This window comes from Drosophila ficusphila, unplaced genomic scaffold (assembly GCF_018152265.1).
Source record: "Drosophila ficusphila isolate 14025-0441.05 unplaced genomic scaffold, ASM1815226v1 contig_198, whole genome shotgun sequence".
NCBI lineage: Eukaryota > Metazoa > Arthropoda > Insecta > Diptera > Drosophilidae > Drosophila > Drosophila ficusphila.
The window spans coordinates 12,346,912-12,360,401 of record NW_025064092.1 but is presented as its reverse complement, the minus strand read 5'-3'; the positions used below and the strand labels follow the sequence as shown (position 1 = coordinate 12,360,401).

Below are 13,490 nucleotides of genomic sequence, written 5' to 3'. Positions count from 1 at the left end.
ACTGGTGTGGCCAGGAAAAATGCTCACTGCTCCCAGCCCAATGCAATGCAATTTCCAGCCAAGCAAAAGGCACCAAAAAAAAGCGTGGAGCCAAACAAAAACCAAAAAAAAAAGCACAAAGGAAATAAACGTGCAGACATGTGCGGCGCCAGTAAGCGATAGTCAGTTAGTTCTCTCCCACGGGTTGCAGTTGGGGAGTTGGCTAGAGCATCTATATGCTAGAATAGGATGCTGGCCGGGTTTAACTTTGGCAAACGCTTACGCAACGCAACGCTTTGGGTGAGCCAACAGCAAGTGGGCCAACTGGGCAGGCAGGCGACGAGGTAGTGAGACGGTGAGACAAATGGCTGCGCCAGGGTGGCAACTGGCTGACAGGTGAGGAACGTGGCTCCTGGCTCCAAAGAGAGCGGGGCTCCTGGTAAAAGCACTGGGAAATAACACTGAAAGCTCACCCAGGAGTGGGCGTGCAAATTTACATAAAGCAAATGAAGCTGAAGCTGAAGCTGAAATGGAGAAGCGGAGGAGTCGAGCAAATGGACAGCCTGCCGCATGCCGCATGCCGCCTCGCCTGCATTTCCCTTCCATTGCCTTGACCAAAAAGGTAAATACTTCAATTTGCGCAAAATGTTTCCCCACAGAAGCGAAGGACACACGAGTATGTAAGTAGGTGTGTCTGTTGAAAAATGTAAGATAAATACACTGAGCCACCGACAAGATAAAAAGTGAAATAGAAAACTGCAAAGGAAAATTTAAAAAGTTGACAAACACATAGTGGCCGTTGCCCCGTAATGAATCCGTATGAAGCTGTTTCTTTCGTGTTTCCAAGTCATGATTTGGTTCCGTTTCGCTCCGAGTCTGTGGTCCAGCGGTGTCGTGTTTGCCTACTCCATCGCCCCTACTTCTTTCCCCGCTCCCCCGATATCCTGACACACTGTTGCACATCCTTTTATCTTTGCCTGCCACACGTCAAAGCTCATTGACAGGCCATATGTCAGAAATTGATTCGTTGCAGCCACCTTAGCATCGCAACGTCCCAACAGCCAGCCTGGCATGTGAGCTCCGAGCCCGAGCACTCGAGTGCCTGGGAAGCAGAAATTGAGATACCAAAAACCAAATTACGTGCGACAATTGTGCGGCACGAAGGTCGAGCGGAACGGAAGGAGACGACGACACCCTGTGATGAAGCACTTCCTCTTCCGCCTGCCTGTCCAGCTTTCAGAGGCGATTTGTTTTCGGGGTCTCAAGTGCATCCGCAATTTGTTTGTTATCTCGTGTTTTGGCAAATGCATTCGACGGACATCTGAAGAGGTGCATCTACGTTGAGCAAACGGGTGGCTTTGTACGTTCCCTAGGCGGATTTTATCTAATGAATGTGACTAATATAAAATATCAACTGATCAATGTAGACCACTATTTGGGGTGACGAAAATGTGAATGGTTTCCCCTGTTTTGAGTGTTAATTCCGAAGTCACACTCCACTTTGAACTTTATGGGCTTCAACCCTTTCGTTTCCTCCGAAATACCTTTCTATGGACCGCCTTTTATTTTTATTTTTTCTTTGTTTCATTCAAGTGCTTTAAGTGAAAATCCTTTCAATTTGTATATTGACAGCTGTCACCGCTTCCCAACAGACTTTTCTTCCTGCCAAGCAAAAAAAAAATTAAACGAAGCAGATGTAACAACACAAGAGCGAAAGAAAAGAAGCATTTTAATGTATTTTATTTTTCATATTATTCGGCTCTGTTTCTTTAATTAAAAGAAATTAAAATGTAAATTTCCCGCTTACCTCTCGCAATTTTCCATTTATTCCCTGTTTCTCCGTTTCGTGTTTATATGAGAATCTTATTAAGGAACACGCGCTGGAGGGAAACGTTTAGAGGGGCGAGAGAACAAAGTGCTGGAAAATAAACCAAAATACAAATGTAAACAACAATTAAATGTTCACAAAGCTAACAATAAACAAGAACGAGAAACCTGAGGAGTGAAGGTATACGTAACCATAGGGCGACCCTCTTGAAGTACGCTTGCTTGTGGCAAGGGGCTGGCTGCGTGGCAGGGGGAAAGGCATTAGAACGACCGAACATGCTCACTGACATCTGTGGGTTTGCCATTTGTTACTCGCACAGTTAAAGCAACGACTACGCGGCAAGGCAGAACAAAGGAGTTCCATACTAGTCCCGAAATGGTCTGAAGAAGCCTTTGAAATTTCCAAATGATTCTATAGTTTGATGAAGATTCTAATTTATGTTAAGAGTTTAAGTTACTGAAAGTTGAAGTTCGCTAACAGAATTAGTTGCCCCTGGAAAACAAACAAGTAAAGCAGTAGTCTTCAGAAACTAACATTGCTGATTTAAAAGCAGGCAAAGTCAAATTGCAACTCCCTGAGAATGCATAAAAGATAATGAACCATTCTCCAAACAATTTCAAACTAGCTTATATCTTTACATAAGCCAAACCATCTGCCACAACTGAGATAGTTGCATTCGGGATGGATCGCGGAAACAGCTTTGTAGCAATTTGTTACCAGTTTTCAGAAAGTCCACGTAAAGAATTTTCAGGCAAGAGCGTTCAGCAATTCAGGATGGTAATGCTCTTGACAGAACTTCAGGCCTTTGACAACCAAGTTCCACCCTTCAAGTCGAACCCCAAATGAAAAAATTATGAAAATCAGATGGGAAGCTTCAGATGAAACCAACTCCATTTGTCTCGCAAATTAGTTTGGACATTGATCCATACGACAAGTGCTTTTGCCCAATGCATACCACTTGAAATCTGACCACAGTTTACTGTAAATCCGCTAGATATATCCACAAGTCTATTAAAACTACTCCGTTCTTTACCGCTATTGAAACCTCCCTCTGTGTGCCTATTCCGCTGCTGTGTAGGGTCACACTTGGTGTTCCGATTCCACCGTTCTCCTCCATACACCGGCAATTTGTACGCGACTGCAGCACGTAGCAAACAAAGCGAACGTGGCCGCATCACTGTACAAATCCAATCAGAGGCATTATTTCCCTGTAACACCCCGAGTCTCCGTCTCCTCTTGCATGTATATTGGGGGGTCCTTAACTTGTTTTGCGGTATCATTAACCTTTAAACTTGGACGCAGGCAAGCGAGCGAACTGTGTGCAGAAATTGTAAACTTTTACACTCGCCAAAGTTTCTCGCAGCCGCAAACTTTTTTTACTTCGACACAGAGAACACAGAAAAGAACGAAGGCCAGATACACCCAATAAAACGAACAATTTTTTAACTTTATTTTCGATTTTCACTTGCTGCAAAAATTGTATTTGCAGCCCAGAAACTTAATTTGCGCCAACATCGAAAACGAACGAAGAGGGTGCCGCCGCATTGGCAAAGCAAAACTTTTGCCGCGTTTTACCTGCCTTCCTCCAACTAGTTTTAATGCAATCAAGCGGAAATTGATACGTCACCGCCAGCCAAAGCTGCAGCCCCCGCTCCCCCAAAAACACAAAAGTGTTACCAAATTGTTGCAAATAAAATTGCTGATATGGAAATTTTGTGGCAAGTTTCTCTGGCCTTCACGCGCCGCAAAAACTCCAAAACAAAACGGAGGCAGGTGTGATTTCCTTTTTGTTCTCTGTTTCGCTCGCAGCTATCGGATCAAAAGTAAAAAGTTGGCATTGGCAATGAATTCTGCGTCCCGCGTTAATATATGTACTACTTAGTATCTTTTGAAGTGTTCATGTCAAGCGAATAGAGAAAGAAATTGGTCGTTAGTAAAATGGATAAATAATATTCAACAACTCCCAATTAGATCATATGTTCTTCGTCTCCGTTTCACATTCATATTGCAAGGTGACACTTCACCAGAACATTTCCCATATTCAGTGCTAAATCGCGTAGAAGACCGTGCTTTTTGTTCCAGGACCTTCTGAAGGCTAACCAATCCCCGCAGATTAGCTATCATGGTCCCGTGTGAAGCTCCCGAGATTTTGAGCCATAAAAGCTAGCTTATCGGCTCTTTCTGAAAATAGACAGAAGGCAGCCGAAAAAAATGATCAAATTAAAGTTTGGCCATCAATGCGGCTTACACGCCTCGAGTTCCATCTCATCGACGGAGGAAAACTATGACCCCCAGCCAGACCCCGATTCGTATTTCTTCTGCCACTTCCGCTTCCGTTTCCTGGCCGACTCAAAACGCACATCAATTTGAAACTTAATCTGGCCGCACAAATAAGCCGCACCAAAAGTTAAGACCCAAAACAAATGGGTCTGGGGCTTCGCACTAGGCCCTGCTTTGGGCCATCTTACCTACCACTCCCCTCACTTTCCGTATTGTATGCAAACAATTCGCAGCGCAAATGGCCAGCAAGCGCCGCCGAGGAAGTAGATAAAGTGGAGAGCAAGACCGGAAGGCAGAAAAGTGGGACTGAGATGGGGCAGCAGTGGGCAAGTGGGCGGTGGGGCTGGTGGGGCGTCTCATGCATAAAACTAAAAATGAAATACAAGGATAGCCTGGCAATGAGGAAGAACGAAAGTGCAGGCAATATACGTATATGCCCCGACGAGGATAATTGAAATTCACCTCAGGGCAGCGGACTAGAAAAAAGGGCGCAGTAGAATGCATTGGGCAATACCACTATATAGTCCCTCAACTGAAAAAAAAACGACCTGAAAATTGAAATGGAAATACTCCGACAGAAAAGATTTGTTAGGAGCTTTGCCAGCCTCCTTTTCATCACCGCCCTCTTCCCACTAATTCGGCTTTGCCAATTCTAAATAAAAAGAAAAGCGTTTATGATATTGCTAATTAAAGCAAGTTCTTAGTGTATTTTGGGCTGAGTACACTTGTTATTGCTGAACATTCCTTTAAGTGGGCCCAAGGACCTTCGCAGGCTAGCCAACTATAGTTTTGAAGAAACTGCAAGGACCTTGAGCGAAACGGAAGATGAATAACTCCTCGTGAAGGAACCCAATAGAGATGATTTCGTTCAGCGAAGAGCGGAGCCACAAGCACCTGTCTTACTGCCCACAATTAAGGTAATTAGTTTGAAGGAGGTAGTCGCGGTCCTTTGTTGTGTTATCTGGTGCTGCTGTTTGTGCAATTAACTTGATTGCGCCTATAAATATGCAGCACTTGGCCGTGATTATTGCGCGGACTCCTGTTTTTTGCCTGTTTTTTGCTCCTACTTTGCGCCTGTCCTTCTTTTCCTTTTTTTCCTGCACTAATTGTTATTCGTCGACTGTCTTTGTTGTCCTTATCTTGAGTTGAGTTCGTGTAAGCGGAGCTTGGCTTGGGCATGGGTTTGCTATCCTTGGAGTTCTTGAGACGCCATCAGCTGCTAATAGCTTTGGGATAACTCTACCTTCTAAGTGTTCCTTTCTTTATGACGAATGGCTTTCGAGTACGTTCATCAAATTGTTTGTCACTTTTTGCGCCCAACTCGAGAGCTTAATTTGCAGGGATATTATTTAAGGACGGCAAGATATGAGTGAAATGGTTCGCGTTTATTATTTACTTAGGCTTTCTAAAAAGAACAATTTCGTTGTTCTCTTGTAATAATCTTTTACATGTCGCCTTTCAAGAAGAGCAACTTGTTCGTTGGATATTTTCTACATTTGTATCCCCTGAAATTCGGCTCCGCCCTTGATCGCGTTCTCGTTTCTGCCCTGCCTTCAGTTCACTTCTCACTGCTCGCAATCGGCTTATCTTATCTTACGCTCTTTCCACTTCATGGTCGTATCCAATCTATTCCGTTCCATCCATCAGGGGCACCCCAACTAAAAGGGGGCGTGACGTGAGCAAACGTCTATTGTCTAAGTAGCCGAGCATTCCCTGGGAATCCCGCCTTGTCTGCGCTCCTTTTTGGCATTGTTAATCTTTAACCTGAGTCCTAATCCGTGCGTCATGATTGAAAGCAGCTGCAAAAACGTTGCGTGTCTGCTTCTGCCCCAGCGTTCCCTTGTGGAGCGGAAAACCGAAGTCAACTCGGGATGGGCGGGGTGGTAGTGGGGGGAAAAGAGGAGGGCAGCGTCGTGAAAAGCACATCGCACATGATGCGACGACGACGACATCGTCTAATCTGATTGCCCTGATGTACTTGCCTCATGGCAATTTGTGTCAATTTAGATGGCGCCCGAGCCTGAACACAAGTGCTGTTGCAGGACGCGCAGGCCGCACTGAGTTCGACTTTGCCGCCTAGCTTCTAATTAGTTCGTGGGTCAGGGATGCGGCAGCTGCAGGTGCAACATCCGCCCTTGGCACATTATCCGTAATGAGCAGCCGCCGGTGGCAGTTGTGAAATGCCCCTCTAATGGCTCCGCGGGCTGTGGCTCACAAAGAAATTATTGCAAAGGTGGTGCACACAACGATTTATTCAATATTTTTTCTAATTCAAAAGTCTATTCAATTTCCCCCCACGCTATGTAAATAAGCAAATATTTTAGATGAAAAACCTCATAAAAGACACGGGAATTTTTAACATTTTATAGACTTTTTTTTGCTGTGCATGCATGCAAAGGAAAGATTAAACAGGGAATGGAAATTGCCGCAGGGTAGACTCAATGTCGGGCCTTGCCTCCCATGTGTGTTTGTGGCAAGTTAATGACACACCTTAACCCATGTTAACCTACTTTTTTATGTTGTGGTTATTCTTGTCGTGCTTGTTGTTCTTTCCACTTGACCTAAAGCCAAAAAAAAGAATGCGCAAAGGAAAGTGGAAAATGGAAAACGGAAAACGGAGAGGGCGGTGCGTGGAGGGGCCACAGTGCGTATGGGCTCGGCCTTCATGCAATTGACATGAATTCGGCAGCGGTGGTCGTGGATGGCCTACTTTCGCTCGCACTCCAAACATTTTCACACAACTTGTGCTGTCCATCTTGAAGAGCATTTTCCGCTCGCACTCTCTTTCCTCCCCTGACATCTGACCCCCTTAACGTAACGTTCACTTTTCAAAGCTTAATCCTGGCCAACTAATAAGCGGCACAGAGGACGGAGGTACACGCTTAGCACGCACCAGATACAGCCTCTTAATTATGCACAATGCAAAGGAGCAGGGACCAAGAGCAAAGTGGAAACAATAAATTCAAGGCAAGCGACTATTAAACATATTTCAGGATTCTTAAAGAGAGAAATACGCGATGTCCTTCAAGCTGTGTCTTGTTTTAGAATTAGCTTCCTTTCATGCAGTAATCATTTCGTAGTCAAAAAGTGCTTAACTTTTAAGACAAAGAGGCGACAAGAACCAAAGACAATGCCAATAAAAAATTTCAACAATAACTAAGAAGAAAGGACACCAGTTAAAAGAGCAAATAAACAATGCAGTGGGCTCATACAAAGGGTTGAAAGGTGAGAGAATGGAAGTGCCTGGTTATTAGGGTCTAAAGTGGAGCTCAAAACGTCGGGAGACATGGCATTCAGGTGGGCATTGTGGGATGGCAGTACATTTAATTTGTCACAGTTTTGACATCATTTCACTTTTAATATTGCTCCCAACATGATCTTGACAAATGAGGAGCATTGAGTGTGAAATGTGGATTGAAAGACTGGTGGAAGTCAAGCAACGGCCTTCATTTGTCTTTCTCAGCTGCTGCTTCTTATTCTTCCGCTTGTTAAGCATAATTAAAATCACGGAGCAAGAGAGGCAGAGATGCAGGGGGTAAAGTTGAGAAGGGAGAGAGCGAGTGAGTAAGTGTGATTAAGAGATTGCAAATTGTTTTTGTCCTTGTTCCGTTTCGCAACACACTCCATCCCACTATCGCACTCTCATTCCCTTACCCTCACTCAAACTCTTCTTCTTCCCGTAATTAAATTGACCGTTAAGCCGGGCGGAGAGCTAACGGGATGGCGATATGGGGAAGCGAGAAAGACGCTTAAAAAACAAACACGATGAGCAAGAAAAAATTGAATTGTTGAATGTGCCACGCACCATTGGCCTTGCATTTATGTACCTCAAACAAACCTCTCGCCCTGGATCGACTTTCTATACTCTTACTAAGACTTTTTTAAATTGGGATAAACATAGCTTGGATATTTAATGACATAATCCACAATAAATCGAATAAGCTGAACTTTTAAGCCAGAAAAGAAGGAGAAGGGTATTCGCGCAGCTGTCATTGCATTCGGTCTGCATTCGTGGATTTGCGCAGTTCTGGAATAAGTGGGCGGGAGTGGGGGCAAAGTGGGCGGTCTGCATTCGTTATGCAAATGTTTAGCCCCATTGAATTTGATGGCCGCGCATAAATGTAATTATATACAGAAACAAACATAAATGCATAAGTACATAAATACGTGTGCATATGGCCAGCGGATTACGTAATGCCGTTGGAGTGAATATAAAATAATGCACTATGCATAATACATGATCACATTCCTTAATCAACGCCAAACGAGCGATATTTAATTTTAATATTAATTAATATTGTCATTTGCTTTTTACACCGATGATGATGATGGGTGCGGGAAATCGCCGTGCGGGGTTTCGGTAATCCATCCATTGGCGAATTCTGATTACTCAATTCAGCTGTGAACGCAGCTGTGCTGTGGATTTGTGGATTGTGGGTGTGGACTTGTGGAAATCGAGTGGGTGGTAGGGGGTGGCACCTGGGGAGCCTGTGATTCTGACAGTACAGTACTGTATAATCGATTGAGTGGTGGGGATGTTTCTGGGTTTTTTGGTGGATCTCTTCGGCTGCCGGCGGTTCGGCGGTGATTGTATGATGGAATTTCCCTCCACTCCCGCGATTGAGGAGTCGCCGCCGCCCAAGACTGGAAATATCGTACTCCCGCCCACTCCGCCGTTGACCTTTGAAGTCATCCGCAGTCCCAGGGCTCCCGAGCAGGAGTGCTATGATGACTACGGCTTCGACGATCCCCGACTCCCGGAACTCATCATCTAATCCAACCAAAGCCAAAGCCCACCGCTCACCCTTACTTCGCTTCATTCATTCGGCTTAATTAAAACTCTTTTTGCCATAATCCAATTACGGGCAAAGGCAAAAACCAAATGACAACAAATGGCATAATGTCCAGACAACAAAAACCCGACAAAACCAAGAAAAACACGACAAAACTCTAACAAAGCAGAGCAAAAAAACTGAACAAAACAAAATGCAAACAAACAATGCAATAAAATTCAATTACAACAAATTTTTAATTAACTTTTTGCAATCAAAACGAAAACCAAATGAGGGGACAACAACCATATGAGTTGAAAGCCAATAGCAATGGACGTAATAACAAATCCGCAAGTCAGCTAGAAGGGGGTTGGGTAAACAGCATTCGTCGGACAAAGGGAGTGATTCGATAGGTTAAATTGGTATAAGATTACCTGGTTGCATCATGTTAAGTTTGCAAAAGTCAAAAATAAAGCCCATTAAGCCACAAATTTGTCGATTTTTGCGAGTTTCCACAAGTCGGAAATAATTACGTATACGCAATAAAAAAGTGATTGCTGTAGCAGGAGGAGTATATGCAAATAAACACAGCACTCATCAGCTATGGGATCAGCGAAGCTATGCATATGTTTACGAACTACAAATGGCAGTTTTTATCAGATATATTACGTATACGACGCGTACATCGGAAATATCACGTATACGTCGCGTATCACAAAGTAATTCATTTAAAATTACATTTTTCATATTGTTGATGTTGTGATTTTTTAGATTTAAACACAAAGCCAACTCATGCAAAGTTCGAGTATTTTCTTATACAATATCAAGTATACGTCGCGTATCACAAAGTAATTAATTTAATACTAAATTTATTATATTGTTGATGTTTTGATTTTTTAGATTTCAAACCCGATTTCTTTTACGGGCTAAAACACAAAGCCAACTCATCCAAAGTTCGAGTATTTTCTAATACAATATCAAGTATACGTCGCGTATCACAAAGTAATTAATTTACTTTTAAATTTGTTATATTGTTGATGTTATGATTTTTTAGATTTCAATCCCGATTTCTTCTACGGGCTAAAACACAAAGCCAACTCATGCAAAGTTCGAGTATTTTCCTATACAATATCAAGTATACGTCGCGTATCAGAAAGTAATTAATTTAATACTAAATTTATTATATTTTTGATGTTATGATTTTTTAGATTTCAAACCCGATTTCTTCTACGGGCTAAAGCACAAAGCAAACTCACGCAAAGTTGGAGCAATTTCTTATCGGTTAAAAGTGAATGGGCAGAAACCTTTTTACCATAGATGGAGATCTAAACATCCCTTTATCTTCAGTTCTACCCGCCCGTCCCGACCAACCCCTATACGCATCTACAACGCTACCTCGAGAAAGACAACTTTTAGTGCAACATTCGCCGGCAACTTTGCCACAGCGGGACAAACGACAAACGACACCTAAACCCACTAATGGCCAAAGTCACCTCCTTCGGCAGCAAGCGGTTGAGAGAGCGGATTCGGTGGGCCAGCTGCACCCATTGTGAGCCATTTGTTTGCGGGAATTGCAATCGTGGCTGCAAAATTACATTTTCCGTGTGATTTCGCAGTTCGCAGTTCCCTTTGCTGTTGTTGTTGTTGTTGCTGTTGCGACTGTGTGGCGAAAGTTGTAAAAGTTGTTTTGTTAAAGTGTCTTGCCACGCCCGCAGCACTAAATGCCAAATGTTTCTGCTTAAGGCCGTCGATTGTTGTTGTTGTTGTTGTTGTTATTGTCGTTTCCTTCCAATTAACCCGCCAATCGGCAGGCCGAAACGCCCCTGATTAAGCAGGTGTATCGATAAGAGGGAGCGGAAAAGTGGGAGGGAAAAACTGGTAGATCCGGCAAAACCCCGGCAATCTTTTCACGCACGCAAGACGGGCCCAACTTTCTGCCTTCCTAGCTTTCCATATAATCCATTAGTTTGACTAACTTTTGCAGCATAGTATGCTCACCCCACAGAGTTTTCCCATTCACGCACACAAAAACAACATAATAGTTAACATTTTATAATCGGTAAAGACCAGTCTGCTATCGCATAAAAACTAACACATTTCGTTTAACAGGCAAAGGCAAATCAGAGATGTGACATTTGTGGGTTTATTTTAAAAACAAAGTTTTAGTTCGTCTAGAAGTGATCGGGTATATATTTGCTGGATCTAGATTATTCGGGTTCCGGGACAGGAGCCCGAGCTTCGAGGGAGATCGAAGGAGGGTGGATGCAGCCGTTCAAGGAAGGTGGAAGGGTATCCAATAGGGGGACTTTGGATGTAAAGTTTCTCTCCTGGAGGAGCAGCTCCCTTTGCCGCTGCTGTTGCCGCCTCAGCAGATCCCTTTGGGGATCGGGCGCTTCCTCGTCAACATCTGCGTTATTCCGCCGATGGGTGGTGCTGCTCCTGTCCGCCTCCGAGTCTTCTTGAGCCCTGATGCAGGCAAACAAGTCGCTCAGATTGCTGCACATAATTTTTCAGTTCTGGAGCGTTGTCCGAAGGTTCCTTGGTTTTATAGCGTTTCCCCTGCCCCGCACAGCTGTTTCTTACATACCGAATGGCACAGCCGGTCATTCAAAAAAAAAAAGAGTCTTTGGGTTTTGGTACATATAATCAAGGGAATTATAAAAAGTAAACAACATAAGGTATAACTACCAACTAAAGAGCTTTAACAGATTTACCTTTTAAACGGTTTCTATGGAGCGAACCAGACCTTCGTCTACATTCCCGACAAGCCAAGCTGACGCTTCGGAATCTTCCTGCCACTTCCGCTACTCCATTCATCATCGGTGGTGCCCAAGCCCAAAGAGAAAAGAAGAGCGAAGGAGGCTTCTTCATATTTTGCACAACAATTTGACAGCCATCAATCAATGGGTGGCAAGCCCACTGCCTACCCCACGGCCTCTTGGCTGAGTGGCCACTTGAATGGCATAAAAAGCGGAAATTAATGCACTTAAGGCATTCAAAATAGACGAGAGATCGAGCGCGGTTCAAGTGGAATTCTTAGCGGCGTTTAACCAGCTTCCTCCTTCAGTTCCTCCTCGTTTCCACATTTTTTCCCTTTTACACGGGGTCCTTAAGGCCACTTGTGTGATTAATTGGAAAGGAATTCCTTGAAGGCTTTTCACGAGACCGGCTTTTAACCTTTGTTGATGGCAGGCCATTGAGCAGTTAAAAGCGCGGGATTATCTCCGAGTATGCTGCAAAATGTGCCCCCTTTCCCCACATTATATTAATAGCAGGTGCAACAAAATAGATCCCAACGTTATGAATTGTATTAGCGAGAGAGCATTATCCTTATTAACCGCAAATTGTCTGTCATTTCCCATGATTGATTCATTGATGGATAGATTCCCTGAGCAGATGGAGCTTTCAAGAGGCTTAAGAAAACCTCTAGAAAAAAAAAAACCCCCGAATATACTTTTGACGTCGTCTGTGCACGGTCCACCGAAAGTCACCACGTCAAAAAACAAAAAATACTGGGAAGTTTTTTACGCAGGGTGGTTGTCTTCGCTAAAGCGAACAAGTTTTTAGTTCATGTACCAGCTAAATAGTGACGTCGGGTTGTTGTTTCGGCTATGTCTGTGGACTTTTCCCTCGGAAAACTAATAATAATACATATAATAATAACAATAATAATACTAGCAAAAAAAACATGGCCAGCAGTGAAGGATTTATTTAATCGTGGTCCATGTTATGTAAAATAATAATAATTGAGCTATGTAAAATAATAAGGATATAAATTAAGGATTGTGAATTCCTATAAACGAAGCGAAGGACCTATCAGTCAACGTTTAGTCATGTATAAATAGTGTAATTCACACTTTAGATAAGAAATAAATAATAACTTTTTTTTTTTGAGATTATAAATGATGTCTCCATATTACCTGTCAGACTTAGGGACTTGTTTTAATATAATTTCGGGCATTTAAGGAACTTGTAACGCCAACAACGATGAGTTTTAACAAAGTTTCTGGGCTTTCTTTCTATTTGCAGCTAACGGAGCTGGAACAACGCGTCATCGAAGCGGAAGAACGCGCCGAGGAAGCTGAAGATAAGGTAAGTCGTTAACCGACTGGAGGTCCTTATCGCAGGGGTGGCGAACTTAAAAAATGGCAAGCAGACATTAGAGCCAGTTTATCCTAGACAAAGGGCTGTTCATTGGACGACAGTTTTTAAGGCAGTTTGTCCACGGATTTCAATGACAATGCTTTTTCTGGCGGGGTGAAGAAACTGTAAGTGTAGGGTGTACAGCTGTTGCGCCAACATTTATTGGACCGAAAACCCAAAAGAGTATAAGCAACCCGAGCGGCAAACCAACACTGCGAGAAATCTATACAGTTAGACAGATGTTTTTTGACCAACTTCTTCCCGATTTTTTAGAGACTTTCCCTAACACCTTGTTTATTTATTTAAATCCCTAGAAAAGTGAAAACATAAATTAAAAGCTGCAACCCAACACCTTCTTTTTTTTGAGTGCATATACACCCTATGTGGGTGGAGGGGTGCGGAATGTTCAGCCTGGGCACGGTTTCAAAACATAAATCGACTTCCGCTCAGCGCCCCCGAAGCACCCACAGCTCCCCCGGAAACACACA

The 13,490-nt window shown here is 43.4% G+C and overlaps 3 protein-coding genes across 13 annotated transcripts in view; 2 read left to right on the top strand and 1 right to left on the bottom strand.

Annotated features, from left to right (window-relative positions):
• LOC108097018 (uncharacterized protein CG43867) overlaps positions 1 to 13,490 on the top strand; it is a 91,039-nt gene that overhangs the window by 54,898 nt on the left and 22,651 nt on the right. For all 11 annotated transcript variants that reach the window (XM_017199031.2, XM_017199022.2, XM_017199019.2 and 8 more), the window contains one exon: positions 12,889 to 12,951. In XM_017199031.2, the coding sequence (XP_017054520.1) occupies positions 12,889 to 12,951 (63 nt within the window). The remainder of the gene's footprint in view (positions 1 to 12,888; positions 12,952 to 13,490) is intronic.
• On the top strand, positions 8,623 to 9,321 carry LOC108097032. The gene has a single exon (XM_017199051.1). It carries the CDS (start codon positions 8,623 to 8,625, stop codon positions 8,860 to 8,862), a length of 240 nt encoding a protein of 79 aa, XP_017054540.1. The 3' UTR covers positions 8,863 to 9,321.
• Positions 11,015 to 11,537, bottom strand: LOC108097031. Its single transcript, XM_017199050.2, has one exon. It carries the CDS (start codon positions 11,361 to 11,363, stop codon positions 11,067 to 11,069), a length of 297 nt encoding a protein of 98 aa, XP_017054539.1. The 5' UTR covers positions 11,364 to 11,537; the 3' UTR covers positions 11,015 to 11,066.